We start from the raw sequence: 19,302 nt of genomic DNA, 5'->3' as shown, positions 1-19,302 counted from the left end.
TTTGTTCCTTTTACAATGTCCGCTATGGCTCAGTTGGCCGTACACTCACCTCTGAGTCCCACTCCAGAGACTTGAGCACAAAAATCTAGGCTGACACTCCCAGTGCAGTACTGAGGGAATGCTGCACTGTCAGAGGTGCCGCCTTTTAAATGAGACATCTGCCCTCTCGGGAGGACGTAAAAGATCCCATGGCACTATGTCAAATAAGAGCAGGGGAGCGGTGTCCTGGCTAATATTTATCCCTCATCCAACATCACTAAAACATTATCTGGTCATTATCACATTGCTGTTTGTGGGAGCTTGCTGTACGCAAATTGGCTGTTGCGTTTCCTACATTAAAACAGTGACTACGCTTCAAAGACACTTCATTGGCTGTAAAGCGCTTTGAGCGTCCTGAGGTTGTGACAGGCGCTATATAAATGTAAGCAATGTTCCCGTTAATTTTTTCTTGGGTGCGCGGCCCATTCAAAAATACCATGCACGTGCGGTTTTTCCCATTTAAGAGCCAGCTGCGTGGGTGCTCCAGAGCACTGCGCAACTTAAAGGGAACATAGAATGCAAGTCTTTTTATTTCTTTTAGCTAATGTGCTTGTATCTATTGTCCTATAAATATCGTTCCTGCCCTGTGATGTTTGACTTTCAGCAGAATTTCCATTTTGATCAAGCTCTCCCCTTCTCTGGAAGATGAAATGGCTGGAAGTTCCTCTTGTGTCCACTGTGACTTGCCATGGGTAAAGGTTAAAACAGGCAGGAATTTCTTCCCATAAAGGAGGACGTTTCACTGCAGAAAGTCTCACTCAGTTTCGCTAAACACAGAGAAAATTAATCACCATTAAAATGGATTTTAAAATTAATTGGGGGTATCTCGGGTGTGAATCCCATTTTCTACTACCTTACAAAGTTTTTAAAATTAAAGTTAATGGTGGGAGTGGTAGTAGAAAGTGGGTTTCACACCCAGGATACCCCCAAACATGCTGAGTAACACTTTGGGGAGACACTACGCTAAGTAAAATTTTAGATAACTTGTTCAAATTTCACACCTACTTAAAACATAAATGTTTTGCATGTAAATGTCCTAGTCACTTTGGGGCTTCTGATCAAAACCCATGTTTTTTGTTTAAATGCTTAATGTAGCAAATCCTCCAGATCGGTTGCAGAGATGATCTGTGTGCTGAGGGTACGTGTGTGGTGTACAACCCTTCTTTTGTCGCATAGTTTGTAAATTTAGTTTTAGAGAGAATCTATTCTAATAGCTATCCTGAATACAAAGGACTTTATAATGTAAGCCTACTGTTTTGGAATGGGGGCTCAGATTAAAAAGAGTCACTGACTTCAAAAGAATAGGTGGAGAAAATAGGGATTGAGAAGCACATGGTTGAAAACATGTCGCATAGGGGTATCCTGCAGACTGGACTGTGTTACAAGACTGTAATATGCTGAGTTGCTGTTGTTACTGTCACTTTCATTAATGGGATGGGGGCATTGCTGGCAAGGCCTGCATTTATTGCCCATCCCTAATTGCTATGTGTTATATTACTAGCTATATAGCCATATGTATAACAGAGGTAAAGCTCCTTTATATAATATGTGTTTGGGTAGTCTCAATCCTGTTTCCAATGAACTCTGGCCCATAGTACAAAACGGTCTCTAATTTAGCACTTTATTGGCAATCTCATTCAGAGAAGGATGGGAAATGGAAAAATAGCTTCTGGATTTGAGGTTGAGGGTGAAGCATTTTTTATTTATTAATTAACAGGATGCGGGCATCGCTGGCTAGGCCAGCATTTATTGCCCCTCCCTAGTTGTCCTTGAGAAGGTGGTGGTGAGCCGCCCTGAACCGCTGTAGTCTGTGTGGTGAAGGTACTCCCACAGTGCTGTTGGTAGGGAGTTCCAAGATTTTGACCCAGCAACGATGAAGGATTGGCGATATACTTCTAAGTCAGGATGGTGTGTGACTTGGAGGGGAACTTCGAGATGGTGGTGTTCCTATGCGCCTGCTGCCCTTGTCCTTCCAGGTGGAAGAGGTCGCGGGTTTGGGAGGTGCTGCCGAAGAAGCCTTGGCGAGTTGCTGCAGTGCATCTTGTTGATGCTACACACTGCAGCCACAGTACGTCAGTGGTTGAGGGAGTGAATGTTTAAGGTGGTGGATGGGGTGCCAATCAAATGGGCTGCTTTGTCCTGGATGGTGTCGAGCTTCTTGAGTGTTGTTGGAGCTGCACTCATCCAGGCAAGTGGAGAGTATTCCATCACACTCCTTACTCGTGCCTTGTAGATGGTGGAAAGGCTTTGGGGAGTCAGGAGGTGAGACACTCGCTGCAGAATACCTAGCCTCTGACCTGCTCTTGTTGCCACAGTATTTAGGTGGCTGGTCCAGTTAAGTTTCTGGTCAATGGTGACCCCAGGATGTTGATAGTGGGGGATTTGGCGATGGTAATGCCGTTGAATGTCAAGGGGAGGTGGTTAGACTCTCACTTGTAGGAGATAGTCATTGCCTGACACTTAGGTGGCAGGTAACATTCGCGCCACAAATCAGCCCATTTCTGACCTTCTGTTGGAGGGAAGGTCATTGATGAAGCAGCTGAAGACGGTTGGGCCTAGGACACTGCCCTAAGGAACTCCTGCAGCAATGCCCTGGGGCTGTGATGACTGACCTTCAACCACCTTCGTTTGTGTTAGGTATGACTCCAGGCAGTGGAGAGTTTTCCCCCTGATTCCCATGGATTTCAGTTTTACTGGGGCTCCTTGATGCCACACTGTCAAATGCTGCCCTGATGTCAAGGGCAGTCACTCTCACCTCACCTCTGGAATTCAGCTCCTATGTCCATGTTTGGACCAAGGCTGTAATGAGATTGGGAGCTGAGTGGTCCTGGTGGAACCCAAACTCGGCATCAGTGAGCAGGTTATTGGTGAGTAAGTGCCGCTTGATAGCACTGTCGATGACACCTTCCATCACTTTGCTGATGATTGATAGTAGACTGATGGGGCGGTAATTGGCCGGGTTGGATTTGTCCTGCTTTTTGTGGACAGGACATACCTGGACAGTTTTCCACATTGTCGGATAGATGCTAGTGTTGTAGCTGTACTGGAGCAGCTTGGCTAGAGGCGCGGCTAGTTCTGGAGCACAAGTCTGTACCCCAACAAGGAGTCAACACGTTGGGGAGAGGGAAGGAGGAAATACATTTTCAAGGAAAGAGGGTAGTGAGCTCATTGCAGGATATTCATGCATGTAGGAGTGGAGCAGTTGTACAAAAGGCCATTGTGGTGCGCTGCGGTAGCTTGAGATTTGTATCAAACCAACAGAATGGAAATATACAAACCACATATTAAAATAAAGCCCAAGACCTAAGCCCTGTGTGACACAGAATGTATTTATCCTGCTGAGGTTGGCTTGTGCTTCTACCTATACACAGCTGGAATTGGCCTAGTGTTGCATAATGCTGTATTTTTTCTTCAAGTATAACAACTCTTCTGAACAATGCTTGTCAGAAAAGTTGTTTCAGATTCGTACTTCACATAGGATAGAATTGAATGACCGCTGCTTGCTGGTACGATTAAGTAATGAAGTAAAATGAAATGAAGATTTTCTATATAAAGACTGTTAGAGAAACTTTAATGGATCACATCGTAAAATGTGGGAACAGAGAGCATTTTGGTTAATATTGGGGCCCTAAAGCGGTGACCGAGTTTTAGTAAATAACACAAACTGAAAGCAGCATGATTACAGAGGCCTTGTCCTGCCTGGAACTTGTACCCTTCACTAGAAAAGCTCTCGCCACATACATTTTAGCAAAAAAAGGTTAGCATTTCTTATCCTTAGTTCCAATGCGTTAAAAGCTGTGTGTCAGTGGGTAGCACTCTCGTCTGAGTCAGAAGATCGTGGGTTTAAGTCCCACTTGAGGAACGTGAGCACAAAATCTAGGAAGATACTCCAGTGCAATACTGAGGTAGTGCTGCACTGTCGGAGGTGCCGTCTTTTGGATGAGACATTAAATCAAGGCCCCGTCTCCCCTCTCGGATGGGCATAAAAGATCTCATGGCACTATTCGAAGAAGCGCAGTGGAGCTCTCCCTGGTGTCCTGGCCAATATGGATCCCTCAACCAACACTGGTTTGTGGAACCTTGCTGTGCACAAATTGGCTGCTACATTTCCTACATTACAGGAAACTTTGTGCTATCCGGCACCGACGGGACCGAGCTGTTGCCGTCCCATCAAAACTGCCGGACAAACCAGCGCTGATGTTGAAACATACGGAGATTTTGAGCTCCGTATCTGGCAACAAACCCTGTTGCTTAGCAACAGCTTCTAAACAGTCGGCCGTACCTTGCAAGCGTCTCTGTAGCTTAGCAACAGCTTCAGCGAGACCTTGCAGAGCCTGACTGGTGGGGAAAAAAAAGCAACGAAAAGAAAAAAAAACCTAACGAAACGGCTCCTGATTTTTGCCGGTGGCTCGAGCATTCCAGACAGTTAACCTCCGGATAAACCAAAGTTTCCTGTACAATAGTGACTATATTTCAAAAAGTACTTAAATGGTTGTAAAGTGCTTTTGGATATCCTGAGGTGATGAAAGACGCTATTTGTTTGATAACGCTCGTGTGAATCGCTTTGGGACATTTTACTACGCTGTACTACAGGAAACTCTTTTTTATCCAGCACCAACGGGACCGGCGTGGTGCCGGTTGATCAAAAAGTCTGGATTACAGAGAGGTATACTTACTAAGGTACGAGAGCCCTGTACACGGCCACAGATCCAGGCGTCCCTGTTGCATGGCAACAGGTGCAGGAACCCCGGTTACACGGCCACAGATCCAGGAACCCCGGTTACACGGCCACTAATATGAAGTAAAACTTACCTGAACCTACTCCTGAGTTTTGCCGGTTAAGAGAGATTTCCGGTTATTTAGGTGCCGGTAAAAAGAGAGTTTCCTGTATATAAATCCCAGTCTTTCTTTTTCCTTCTAAAATGAAATGAAGATTTCAAACAGAGGTGAAATAAACCCAGTCTGTTTCTTGTTTTGTTCCATCAAGAGGGAAGAGTGTATCCCCAAAGCTGTTACATTGGTTTGTAGCGCGATTCATCTGCCTCCAACTCCTTGATCACATTGGCCAACCTCTCCATCCACGAGCATAGTTGCTCTCCTTTGACTTACTTCAGCATGTAATAGCTGAAAACTGCTTCACCTAGCAACCGCTCACTGGCATCTTTGTAAATAAAATTAAAGGTTAAAACTTTGTAAATAAAATTAAAACCAAGGAGCTTCACAGTCTTTGAATTGGGGTGGCATGCTATTTTCAAATTTTCTTTTAATTTTCACAAATGATATAAACCACAAACAAAAATGTCTGGAATTTAAATGTTCATAGCTTTCATTTCCTGTCATCAATCAAACTTGGTGTGTAGAATTAAGCACTTCCACCGCAAGTGCGTTGACACTGTTAACTAAGGATTCAATGAAACAAAATGCAATCGAGACCCATGGAACACATATGCGATGGTTTGGGAGCAGAGTTCCTACTTGTTACAGCAGCGCAAACTCTGTGCATTCCTGCTGATGTATTTTCAGATTTGACACCAGGACATGTGGTGTGGGGGGTGGGGGCGGGGGACTGGGTTTGAGGTTTATGGTTTACTCCAATCCTGATGTTTCGATTCCCTACTACAGGAAACTTTGTGTTATCCGGAGGCTAAATGCCTGGCAAGCTCAAGCCACTGGCAAAAATCAGGAGCTGTTTTGTTAGGTTTTTTTTCTTCTCGTGGCTTTTTTTTCAACAGTCAGGCTCTGCAAAGTCTCTGTAGCTTAGCAACAGCTTCAGAGAGACGCTTCCAAGGTACGGGCCGACTGTTTAGAAGCTGTTGCTAAGCAACAGTGTTTGTTGTCAGATACGGAGATGAAAAGCTCCGTATGCTTCAACATTAACGCTGGTGTGTCCAGCAGTTTTGAGGGAACGGCAACAGCTCGGTCTTGTCGGTGCCGGATAGCACAAAGTTTCCTGTAATAGCATTGCTGGATGGGCAGGGAGGTGGAGCTTCATGTTATTTCTGTATAATCAGGGGTAGGTCACCCTCTTCGCTCGAGGACTCTTGAGATTCTCCCCCCCCCATAGGAAGGAATTGGTATTTCAGGCTTGAAGTTAAAAAGCAAAAAATGCTGCTAAACTTGCACAGACCAGATGTTCTCAGATTGGCCCGGATAATGCGATCAGCGGCGAAGGAACGGTGCTCGCCAATCATCACGCGTACAGCTGCCCACAGACTTTTTGCGGGCTTTTGAGCGGCAACTTACGGTTCCTAGAGATCATTTCCAGCGTGGCGCCCTCCACAGGGGATCTGTGGTATGTGTGAGCAGGGAAAGCAACAGCATAGCTCTTCAACTAATCAGATTGAAGAATCCTCACTGAGCCACGTAGAGGCTAAACCGGGAAGTATAAATTAGAATATATCATTCATTGTAAAATCATGTACGGAAAGCAAAATAAAGAGAGGGAAACAAAGGTGGGATTAAGAGAGAGCTAAGAGACAGAAAGAAAAAGTTAAAAAAAAAAAAAAAGTTTTAATTCTTAATTTAAAAAAAAGCTCCAACAATAATTAAATTCTGAAGGAATGAGACACCACACTTGTAAAATTAAATTTTCAGTGCCAGAGAGGTTGTTTGTTAGTAATTAAGACTTATCACGCTATTAAAAATTCACTTGCATCTGAATGCATCAGCCCTAACTTTTTCTGGCATGTTTGGTGGATAACTAGTGGGTAAGTACTGCAGCTTCACACCCTTACATGGATTTCAGTGCCGAGTCTATTGGCGAGGTACCGGTGGGCTGTAGCTTGTGGAGGAGCAGGGTAAATTGGACAACAATTTCTGCGTTTTAACTGCGCATGTGCGGACTCCGGATGTTGCTGTCCTATTTACTCCATAATAACGGTGAGCACTGATAGCTTCACCGTTATTCTCAATGCAAAATCCTGGCCATTTTCTTTCTCTCATGCCCCCGTCTCTACTTTCCATGCGACGATCATGTTCCTATTTTTATTTCTCTCTTTCTCGCAAAGCATCTTGGCATCTAATTTCAAGGTGAAAAGTGTAAAGCCAGCAGCGCTCATCCCAGGATATCTCTCTGCATACGTCTCCTCTTCTCACTGCCAGCTTCCACGGTAGTCTTAACCTCTCCTTTAAATGCACATTGACAGATCGAAAGCTGACGTGAAAATGGGGAGGAATGCAGTATTCGAGTGCAAGAGACCGCATGTCCCTAGAGATGTAGACGCTAGACTCTGGAATATCAGACTAGAATTTGCAGGCGACTTGCAGGTTACATTTGGCCGGTGTCTGTAGTTTGGACACCCCATATCTAGGTTTGCATGAAGAACAGCCACTTGGACAATGTAAAGCCACACCGCAGTGAGGAAGCAGTGTCTCGCAGTGGCAAGGGAAATGGGCACTGTTCGCATATTAGAGTTTTTATGGTATTTTACAAACTCACTAAAGTAGAGGTCAAAAACATCCAGGCCAGCTGTTATCCTGTCTGCTATGATAATGCAACTGCAAAGATAATCTAAAAACTGAGTTTTCATGAAGAGATGAGAGAACTGGGAATTGCCAGCAACAAATGGGGATGTTTTACAAAGAGGGGTTTCAGTCATAAGCATGCTCTATCACGACAAGAATAAGGATACGAATGTCTCCTAACAACTGAGCTTGAGCGTGCTGCTAAAGAGCTCGTCATATTGTGAGTGTGTTATTTCCTAAGAGAGAGAGACCAGGCCTGACTCTGCTCATTGTAAACTAATCAGTGGGAAATTAGATGCTCAGCTACAAGTCCTCCTGCCAGAAAATTGCTGTGGTACTCCGCTTCACAATGGAGATCGTGGGTAGGACACTTTGATCAATCTTTTAATTGCTTTAAAGTTATATTTGTTGAGTAATGTTAAATCACTGCAGCAGAGCAGCAGGGAATCCAGCTTTGCGGTCCAGGGAGCCTGTCCTGCGGGTTAATGGTGCCGCCTGATGTGGGGTACGCATCACGAGTATAGTTCGTTCATCGAGAAGTAATTACTGGGAAAGGCCGCAAGCAAAACTGAGAGCTACCCGGAACAAAGTTCAGGGAGTGGTACAGGATGTTTATTGTGACTAACTACTGCCTGGGCAATTCATGTGGCTGTCTCCTGAGAGAAGCGCCTGTAGTGTCATACAATGCTGTGCATTTTAAAGCAGTCTCTCGCTTTACTGTCTTTCCCCTTTCGCAGTCTTGCCTGGAAAGTAGCGAGAGATGCTTGTAGTGTTTGTAGCAGATGTTTCATCCAAGTTCTGTAACTTCAAAACTAAGCAGAACTGTGACACAGGAGAGAAACTTGAAACGTAAGCGGTTTTCCCGGAGAAGAGCATGCAGTGCAGTAGCTCAGTTCTGTGGTCTTTCACTCCCCGGCTGCACTGCAGTGACATCTTTGTTGCTTGGATCAACATTTTTATAGCCACTCTAGAATAGGTTTCGGATTTAGCACTGAATCAGAGTTTTGTGTAGCGTGCATTACGGTTATCTAGAACTTGGGTTGAGACCCTGAACACGTTTCATATGGATCCCTGGCAGGCAGAGGAGACTGGGCTGGATATGAACCCTGGTCTCGGGTGATTAGCCACCCTTTCACTTTGTTGGGAATGGAGGTCTACACAAGGGCTTCATGAGGGTTGAAAGGTTACAAACCCCTTTTGTACGGGACGATTAATTGAGCAAAATTGCTGGAGCAAAGAAGTGCCTTGATCGGTAGCTGTTGGTTTCGGGTAGTGAAAGTCTGGTTGGGTTACAATAATGCTGCACATAGTTTCTGTAACTGTTGAAATTAAAACCCTGATTCAGTTGATGCACTTCTCTGGTGTGGTACTGAGCCATACAGAGCAGGAAGTTTCCTAGGTTTCATCCCTGGCCAGTGCTGAGTTAGTTGATCTCAACCAGGGTGACGGTAGGGCAATACAGTTGGCGCAGTATCCCTGGAGGTGGGGAAAATTCAGCTCGAACTCATGCCCCTGATCAATATCCAGTGACCCTTACTGGAAACTCTGCAAGTTGATATTGATTGAGACAGGATCAGGCTCAGCTGTGAGATCGTCCATGGTGAACAGCCTGTACTCACTGTTTAGGTTCACACATGAATGGTTACTTGGACAAGGTGGCCGGTACATGTGGAGCCCAGCCCAGCGACAGCCTGTGCCTTCAGGAGAGGAGAGAAAAGAAACATTTTCAAATTGTGAACAAAAAGCATTGTTTTGGAGACCAATGAGTCAAATCTGATCTATAATGGAGCTGTGGTTCAGATGAAGCACTGGGCCTATGTTGGACTGAGTTCAATTACAATTCAAGGGTAATACTAATTATTTGAAGGCTAGTTGATAGGTTTTAAAAATGGCAATGCAACACCAAATGAATGTCAGTAGATCAGCTCGTGTTTATATATTCAACCTAAGTGTACGTCATCTAACCTTCAGAAGTGTTTCTAAATATGTACTCAAACTGTGCAATTTAATGCCTCTTTTCATCCTTCATCAGTTACTGGTGCACTGTGTCCTCATGCCTCTATTTGGGAGATCGCCTCTGTTTTGTTCCACATTAACTACTGATCTGATGCCAATAAGAAGCTGTTTTTAAATCAGTATTTGGCTCCGTTTGATGGATCAAGTTACAGACTACAAACTGTATAGAAAACTTTATCACAATCACGGTGCTGCGGATGAGCCATTTTTAATGCTCAAGATCTAACTTAAAAAAAAAATAAATTCCCTCCCCCTATTTTTCATATCCAAAAACCTGTCCCCCCTTCAGGTAATACCACCCTGTAGCAAGTTGTCAGTCGCACAACCTGCCCACCCATATTGCCTGTGCACGCACCTAGCAAGCTGTCACTCGTATCTTTTGCTGCAAAGAATTCTGTATTAATATTCATAAAGCTCAGTTAGGAAAGGGCCTAACAAAGGAACTAAGCAGCAAACTGCAGATTATCAATGCTGCCACTTTTATATGTCCCTCCCTCCCTTCCTTCCCCCAACGGCTAGAGATTTCTACATTCTCTGGCCATCTGTCTTGTCGCTGTTTTCCTGTTTGAAGAATTTAACTACTTGTTGTCTCAGTTTTACTCTCTGAATGTTTTCATTTCTAGTGCCGTAGATCAGAGATGAAAAACACCTTGGGACCGAGGGAGAGGTGAATCCATGTTCCACAACTAGTGAGTGGGCTGCATATGATGGCCATTTTTGGGGGTTTGGTAGAATCAGGATTAAACACCAGGTCCAGTTAATTTACTTTCTAATACAACATTTCCACATTCTCACTTTCATGATCTCAGTTTTTGCACAAAATATATTATTTACTGGAAAAACATTTCTTGCACAAGTCGGCTTTTTCAGAATGAGATCTGGGCTTGCTTTTGCTTTGCTGGGTCTCCGATCTGTGGTCCCAACCTTTTGTCATGGACAACTGGAGGAAATCCTGCAGACGTTTGTCTGTGAACCTTGAACTTTGATCAGAAATGGAATGTCTGCAGGCTCATTTGTCAAAATGCTTGTTCACACATACTTGTTACCAGACAATGACATGCTGGGTGTGACATCGCAGGCAAGTAGTTAAAAATTGCTGGCAGACTGCATCAAACCTGATTTTCAGCTGATTGTTGCATTGGAGCTAATTTGAATTGCTTGTGGGGCAGACTCACCATTGACAGCAAAACAGTTTCCATAGAGCTCCAGCTTTTTGCCATTTGTTGTGGAAGTCTGTTGAGGGGCTTGTAAACTCGCACACTGCGCTCGTCAGCCTTGCAGTGAAGCAGTCACAGTGAATTGGCCTTTGTAGTTCCTTTTCAGTGGCGGCGCGTGAGGGAAGGTGTGACTGCTCACCACGAGCCAGCTGACTTTCAAACAGCTGGAGCTTAGTCGCAAAAATGTGCACACGGTCGAGTTCCTCTTCCTGGTGAGCCCATTGAGAAATCCTTTCGAAAGGCAAGGTCCATCAGCCATGCCTTGTTGCAGTATTCTGGTAGAGGTCATCTCTTCTGCTCCATGAAGAGTTGTGTTTTACGACACAATTTCAAGAACTGCATACCATACTGGCTGAGCCACTGTTTGTCATTGTGGTGCAGCAGGACTCTGCATTCGATTCCTACTGCAGATAGTGAAACTGGAGCTGTTCGGGCCTATTGATTGAAGCTGGCAGCCTAGCTGACTATAACCATCCTTGTCTCGAGGCTGCCTACTCCGGCTGCCATAGCTTCTCGATGTACACTACAGGGGGTGGGTGATGAGCTGGGTCAGGACACCTGCAACAGAAATGATGACAAATGTATTTAATGTTGTCTCTACGTCTGCGCCTGAGCAGTGGCTACAGCATCTGGCAGGCAGTGGTCAGCTAGCAAGCTTAGCCCATGGCAGCTTCAGGCATAAAATAGTCTCGTCCAGACACACACAGAGATCAAATCCTTTTAAACAAAGCAACTTACCGTACCAGAAATGTAAATGATCAACACATTTAGGCTTTCTTTTATCTTTTGTGGTTTCCTGAATGCTGTCCAAAGCAGTGAGCCCTTCTATGACATTGAAGGAACCATCAACTCCTCAAAGATGAGCAGCTGGACAGTGTCCATATTAACAGTGCTTTTTCCACAGCAATGCTGTAACACATAAAACCCTGGGCCTTTTCAATGACTTGCTCTGTAATATGCTTTGGCAGTTGTTTTATCCTTTAGTGGACTGTGATCTCTGCAATCCTCCAATTTAGGCCTCTTGCACATCCGTGATTTTAATCGCTCCACCATTGACAGGCGTGCCTTCAGCTGCTTAGATCCTAAGCTCTGGAATTCCCTCCCTAAACCTCTCCGCCTCTCTCTCAATTTCTCCTTTAAGATGCTCCTTAAAACCTACTACTGTACTTTGACCAAGCTTTTGGTCATCTGTCCTAATATCTCTCTATGTGGGTCGGTGTCAAATTTTGTTTGTTGACGCTCCTGTGAAGTGCCTTGGGATGTTTTTCTATTAAAGGTTCTATATAAATGCAAGTTGTTGTTGTGTGCTAAACTGATGGTGGTTCGGATAGACAATGTCTGCTTTGGCCTTCATGCACAATTGACAAAAGCAGCGGCAAAAAAAGGTTTTTGACACCTTTGGAACTGCACCACAATGAAAATTGCTAGGATGGTGTCCTCTCAGCACTCTGCATACAGAAAGTTGATTTTTTAAATTTGCTAACCTTCTTACTCCTACTACTTTCGTATGATGGTAAAAGCTTATAATGGGCTGTCTAGTTTGGCTCTCCATTCGATGGCCTCCTGAGATGCCGAGTGGAGAAATGAGGTGCCTCCCGCAACAGATCTCAGTGGGCAGGTTGACGTGATGTGTTCCATGGTCTGGGACTCATGGCCACAGTTGCACTTCGGGTCGTCCCTCATCTTCCACTTGTGGAGCAGGGGGCCGCATCGTCCATGCCCTGTGTGGATTGGGTTGAGCGCTGTCCACTGTCTTCGAGGGAGGTCCAAGCCAGGGGCCTCTGCTGTTGGGTCAGTGATGAGGTGTTGGTTCTTTGAGTTGCATGCGTCCCACAATTCTGTCCATCTGGATAGTGGGTTGATACCGGCTGCATGAATATTAGCTGCTGTTTCCCAGAATTGCCATCACGATTTTAAGTGCTTTCGTGGTGGGTTTTTCAAGTCTTCATGAATGGGAAGGTCGATGTTGCTCACTGCTGATGTGTTATTGGGAGGCATGCAAGAGCATTGGAGTCTCCCTCCCTGTCTCATGTACACTCTGCACACAGTCAGGGTGAGATGGGCACCTTTGCTTTCAAGGAAATTACAGGATAGAAACCACTTTTTACAACTTCCCCAGTAACTGTCACCACTCTGATGTGTGCTGAGAGGATCAACAACCAAAAAATATCGATCATAGGTCCGTACAGTAATTGTACAGACCAACGACGAGGGCCATTGCCTCTTTCTGCTGTGGGTTCAATGTTGGGTAACTTCCCATTAATTTCACGGAGGGTAATTAGGGTGTTTACCAGCAGATTTACAGATATAAGTAACAATGACAGTATTTAACATCAGTACAGTTGTGATGTGGCTCTGGATTGTAAATACCACAAATCAGAATAACAGTGATTCAGTCGAAAAATCTCACTTGCTGTGATTCATGATTTTTTAAATATCTTGCTGCCTAATTAGCTTGTCGATTTGCGGCACAAAACTTTGATTATGTAATTTGAAATGATACAGGAGTTTGTAATTTCTCACATCATAACTGAGTGGAAGTCAGGTGCAGCACCATAAGGACAGAGTCAGCCCAGGTCACTGTCCTGCAGCTTGTGCTGGTTGGGTTTAAACACAGTCGTGCCAAAGGCCTGACTGCTGTCTTGTCTGTGGACACCATGTGGCCCAAGAATCATACAGCACAGAAGGAAGCCATTTGGCCCATCGTGCCTGTACAGGCTCTTTGAAAGAGCTAGCCAATTGGTCCTACTCGCCTGCTCTTTCCCCAGAGCCTTGCAAATTTTTCCTTTGTAAATAGCCAATTCCCTAACTGGGAAAACAAGAGAAAGAGGACAATTTCTCAAATTAAGAAACATAGGAACATCAAAAAAATTCATGGGACAGCCCTTCTAGTACTTCAGTTATACAGGGTACTGGTGAGGCCACACCTGGAATACTGCGTACAGTTTTGGTTTCCATATTTAAGAAAAGATATACTTGCTCTCGAGGCAGTTCAGAGAAGGTTCACTCGGTTGATTCCGGAGATGAGGGGGTTGACTTATGAGGAAAGGTTGAGTAGGTTGGGCCTCTACTCATTGGAATTCAGAAGAATGAGAGGCGATCTTATCGAAACATATAAGATTGTGAGGGGGCTTGATCGGGTGGATGCGGGGAGGATGTTTCCACTGATGGGTGAGACTAGAACTAGGGGGCATAATCTTAGAATAAGGGGCTGCCCTTTCAAAACTGAGATGAGGAGAAACTTCTTCACTCAGAGGGTAGTAAATCTATGGAGTTTGCTACCTCAGAGAGCTGTGGAAGCTGCGACATTAAATAAATTTAAAAAGGAAATAGACAGTTTCCTAGCTGATAAGGGAATTAAGGGTTATGGGGAGCGGGCAGGGAAGTGGACGTGAGTCTAGGTTCGGATCAGCCATGATCCTATTGAATGGCGGAGCAGGCCCGAGGGGCCGTATGGCCTACTCCTGCTCCTACTTCTGATGTTCTCATGTTCTTAACCAGCCCAGCATCCAACTGCTTCCCTAATGTTTTCGATTTCACTACCTTACCCTGGTAGGTCAATGTTTCTTCGCATACAGACAAACCCCAGAAAGAGTCAGTGCCGTGAAGCGGGAAGAAAAAAAAGAGGGAATGTTACTCATTCAAAATATTTTCCATTTAAAAAAAAAAAAAAAAAAAAATCCATCCTTTTTTATAATCCAGCTTTTGGGTTCATTTCTACACGTGTTAGACTTCTGCTGATTTCTAAAGAATATTTGTAAATAATCAAAGAAAATCCTTGTGCTGTGGACATCAGCATTTCACATTGTAACAGCCTGGCGGGAAAGTCAAGAGTACGTATGGCTGTGTCTCCAGATAAATAGCTTTATCCTCACTTAATAGAACTGTGCTTTGTTTCTGTCTGTCTCTAGTGAATGGCTGACTCCATTCAGACTAAATCCCTGCTCTCTGTGGAAATCCATGGCGAGTTGTTCGATAATATACACAGGAACGATCACTCACAACATCCTGGTAAAGGGTTACCCAATGTGCAAATCGTGGGCCCAACACGGATAAGCTCATTGCTTGGCCTGCATTTTGTGAGGAAGCTTGGATTGAGAAATTTCTCCGGGCAAGAATGGAAACGGGAGCATGGGGATTAGGTGGATCAACGGCTAGAGCAGAAACAGGAGGGCAGAGGTGAGGTGGGTAGAATAGAAACAGGAGACTAAGGTCGAAGTGGGTCAGCGGGGCCAAGTAGAGTTAGGCTGGTGTTAAACAAAAATATTGGTGAGAACAATAGTGCACAGGATGTCTCCATGAACTCGCTGACTGTGACTCCTACAGGAAACAACACGGCGACAGAGCTCAAAGTCCATTGTTTCTGTACAGATACTGCCCATGATCTCTCACCACCTGATTCTGCTCACTTACCTTTGTTTCCATGTACCCTGCATGAACTGTATTCAAAACCCTCAATTTTCCAAGAAAATCCTGGGGTCTCCTATCCGGTCCGTGCATCTGAAGTCCCTTCGGATGCTTTTCTACTTAAAGACACTAAATGCAAGTCGCTATTGCATGACAGGATTGTAGTGGTGTGCAGTGAAGTCTTAGGGGGAAAAATTCAGTATCGCCCCGTTTGGGCGCGATTATCGGCCTTGCGCAAAGTTTAGCGCCTGGCGCTAATTATCGCCTCCGACTGCAAACTTGGCTTTTATCGTCCCCGGAGTTCATTGGAGCGCTAAATCAGGTGCTACACACCTCTCAAGGCTCAAAGGCCGAGGAGTGAGGCACTAACTCAGAGCGCGGGCACAGCGCAGGTGCTGTCAGTTAGCGATGGAGCACAGACACACTGGTGCCAGACAGTTCTTAAAGGGGAGGGTCGATCTTGCTCTCCAGCCACACCCTGCTCATTGGAGCCTTGAATCTCGGCCTGGAGAGACCTGTGCCTAAATCTTGCAGCCAAGGACTATGGAGAGGGCCAGGGAGCGAGCACAGCGCTTCAACGAGCGGACCTTGGATGCTCTGGTTGGCGTGGTGGTGCGCAGAAGATCAATACTGTACCCAGAGAGTGGCAGAAGGCCTTTGCCGCGCGATTGCAGAAGAGTGTGGAGGGAGGTGGCACAGAGCGTCTCCTCTAGGAGCATGGTGCCCAGGACCCATATACAATGTAGAAAAAAGTTCAACGACCTCACTCGGGTCGTCAGGATGAGTGGCTTTTTTTCAATACCTCTCCATCTCAACCTCACTCTATGGCCAGAGGATCTTAAAACCCCAATACCCAACACTCATCCAACACCTATGGCCCTCTCATAAAACACACACGCACATTCCACACTTTGCATACAGTAAGGGCTATTCACCTATGGGAGGCACATCAGGCAAGACCATGGCTGTATACAGTAAGGGCTATTCACCTATGGGAGGCACATCAGGCAAGATCATGGCTGTATACAGTAAGGGCTATTCACCTATGGGAGGCACATCAGGCAAGATCATGGCTGTATACAGTAAGGGCTATTCACCTATGGGAGGCACATCAGGCAAGACCATGGCTGTGTGTTTACTCAGACGCCGTCCTTTTTCTTGCAGGCCAAGCTATCTCATAATAGGAGACAGCAGCAATGGACGTGTGGAGGGCGGCCTCAGCTGCAACCCCTCAGCGATCTTGAGTGCGTCCAGAGGATTGTGGCAAGCCGGGTGACCGGTCCTGTCGCCACTGGAGAGGCCGACCCCGTTCTGGACAGCAATGGTAAGGTCATCACCTTTTTGTCCTCTCTCCTTCAACTTGTCCCTCACAACACCAGCCTTTGACACTTTCAATCCAACTTACTAAATCGTTGCACTCATTCCTCCCTTACTGCCACCCTGTCCTCATGCTAAAGCCACTCTTGTACCTCCCTGCTTTCAGATGGCGATTCACCAGCTGAGGAGACGGGCCCTCAAGCTGCCAGTGGGAGTGAAGCTGCAGGCAAGGAGGAAGATGAAGCCGGAGCATCAGTGCCACCCTCTCCCGAGGAAGCCCATGCCCACACTGGGAACACGCCTTCCCTGGAGGGGAGCAGGGGGGGAAGGGTCTGATGAGGGTGAAGCTCCAGGACCCAGCGGGCTGCAGCAACGCGATGGGGGTAGGGAAGCTCGGGGGCCTTCTCCCCGGAGGGAGAGTATGCCAGCGAATCCTACTGCACTGGACGCAGAGGAGGAGCGGCTGATCGCTGAAATGAACACCCAGGCGGTGGACATGCACACTGAGCTCATGGGTGCAGTGGGAAGGGTGCCCGAATGCATTGAGTCACTGGCAAGGAGTGTGGAGCACTTCGTTGTAGCACAGGCGGATGCCACGCAAATGTTTAGTGCTGCAATTCAGTCACTGGCTGCCGTGACCCCATGCAGACTCAGATTGAGGCCATGTGAGCACTGACTGCTGCCATCCTCGCTAGTTCGGACACATTTCCCCGGGGTTCTCGCCGCGCCGCAGCAGGCCAGCAATCTGTGCTACAGCAGATTGCTCCGGATGCTGAAGTGATGCCCCGTGGGAGTGCCAGTATGTCGGTCGAGCAGGGAGCTGCTGCCCTCTCTCAAGATGACAGCATTCCTGCTGCCCCCACTGCACTTGCCATCGCCTGTAGGACAGACTGCTGCTGCCCATGCAGAGTTGGTGCAGTCTGCAGCCGGGCCCTCCAGACCCAGAGCTGGTCGAGGCTGTCCTTCAAGGGCATCTGCAGTCTCAGGTTCTGACAATCAGCAGCCTTGCTGCAGCCATTGGGGTCCCATTATGGAGGAGCAGTAGGGTGGGAAGTGGGGAAGTGCGCAAGGGAAGGAGATCACCCTCGAAGGGCAAAAAGTAGGAGGTGTGACAAAATGTTGGTCATTTTTTAATTAAAGGCTGAGGTTTGTGGTCAAACTTTTGTTTAGTGTTTTGAACATTATCTCCAGGTTGTGAGAACCAGTTATGTTAATGGATTTTTTTGTGTTTCTTTCTATTAGTTTGTCATGAGGAAATGACACACACAGTTTGTAAAATAAATAAGTTTTTGTATTCAAAATGTACATGTTTGGTCTTTGCAATCATTGTTGCCTTGGCCGGCTTGGGGGTTGCGGGTTGGTTTCATTCATGTTGTTCTCAATCCCAGAAGCCATTTCCTCAGCAGGGGCCTAGAAGTGGCTTGCTATCAGCCGTTGACGGACGGCCCTTCCAGTTTCTACATTGTGGGCCTCCCTCCCGCCTTGGTGCTGCTGATGATCATCTTCCTCCTCCTCCTCTGGTGGTGCTCCAAGGCCTGGTGGCATTGGCTGGGTCCTGAGGATTGCCAGGTTATGCAGCATGCAGCACACAACAACGAAGAGGGAGTCTCGCTCAGGCGAGTACTGCAGGGCTCCTCCAGAATGATCCAGACAGCGGAACTGTTGCTTGAGCACGCCAATTGTGTGTGCAACGATGTTCCTGGTAGCTAGATGGCTCTTGTTGTACCGCAGCTCAGCAGGGGTGCTGGGCATACGGAGCGGTGTCATCAGCCAGGTGCACAGTGGATATCCCTTGTTCCCGAGAAGCCAACCACCTGGGTGATGCGCTGCCTGGAAAAGTTCTGCCACAGTAGTCTGGCGCAGGATGTATGCATCGTGGCTGCTGCCAAGATAACAGGCATTGACAGCGAGTATCAGCTGTCTGTGGTCACAGACCAACTGCATGTTTAAGGAATGGAACCCCTTTCGGTTGCGGAAATCCTCTGCATTCTCATGCGGAGCACGCAAAGCCACATGTGTGCAGTCAATGGCGCCCTGCACCATGGGGAAGCCCGCTATCCTCACAAAGCCCATAGCGCGTTCATGCTGCTTGGCCGGGGTCATGGGGAAAGAGATGTACTCTTGTCTCCTTTTATAGAGGGCATTTGTGACCTGACGGATGCAGCAATGGACCGCGAACTGGGAGATATTGCTGATGTCCCCAGTAGCTGATTGAAATGAGCCGGTGGCATAAAAGTTGAGAGCCACTGTTATCTTCACTGCCACCGACAGACGTCCTGCTCCTCAGTTGAGGCTGCAGATCTGGCTGCAGCAGGTGGCAGAGCTCAGTGACCACCTCCTTGCTGAAGCGCAGCCTTCGCAAACACTGCTCCTCAAACATATTAATGTATGAGAATTGTTGGCGAAATACCCTGGGAGGGTAAGGTCTACTGTACAGAGGCCTGTTGGCCCTCCTCCATCTGGCTATGATTGCCACTCTCTCTGTGTCTTTGTGGCCTCCGATTCTGCTGGCGCAGGACGACGCCCCCAATTAGTGCAGCCCCCATATTCTCTTGGCAATCAAAGTAATGAAGGTCAAAAACCAAAGTACCTGCAAATTTATGTTCAGTAGCCAAAACTACTTCACACAGCGTTGACTCAATGCAGAAGTTTCTCTCAAAATCTCTCTCCGAACGAGTGGTGCAAAAATGTGTACCACAGAAAAAGCCAGGAAGAGGCCCCCTTTAAATAGCACCCCCCCAGCCCCACAGTGACTGGGAAACGTTCCAGTCTACCTGTCGTTGGTTGCGCCAGGATAAAGGAGGGGGGGCGCCACTCAATTTCCGTTCTGGGGCGCCACAAG

The 19,302-nt window shown here is 46.6% G+C and overlaps 1 protein-coding gene across 7 annotated transcripts in view; it reads left to right on the top strand.

Moving 5' to 3' along the window:
* Positions 1-19,302, top strand: part of atp13a2 (ATPase cation transporting 13A2) — an 87,310-nt gene that overhangs the window by 2,648 nt on the left and 65,360 nt on the right. For 2 of the 7 annotated variants that reach the window (XM_085966969.1, XM_085966968.1), the window contains exon 1: positions 7,417-7,865. The exons of 2 other annotated variants lie outside the window; for them this stretch is intronic. In XM_085966969.1, the coding sequence (XP_085823095.1) occupies positions 7,799-7,865 (67 nt within the window). In that variant the 5' untranslated portion in view covers positions 7,417-7,798. Of the gene's footprint in view, positions 1-7,392; positions 7,866-19,302 lie in introns of those variants that run through there. 3 more of the 7 variants (XR_015073522.1, XR_015073521.1, XM_085966971.1) reach the window with 3 other exon arrangements.

The sequence above is a fragment of the Somniosus microcephalus genome, chromosome 25 (genome assembly GCF_052327205.1).
Source record: "Somniosus microcephalus isolate GS21.2 chromosome 25, FLI_Smic_1.0, whole genome shotgun sequence".
In the NCBI taxonomy this organism is placed as follows: domain Eukaryota; kingdom Metazoa; phylum Chordata; class Chondrichthyes; order Squaliformes; family Somniosidae; genus Somniosus; species Somniosus microcephalus.
Note: the sequence above shows the minus strand (reverse complement) of the source record. Positions and strands in the feature narration are given on the sequence as shown.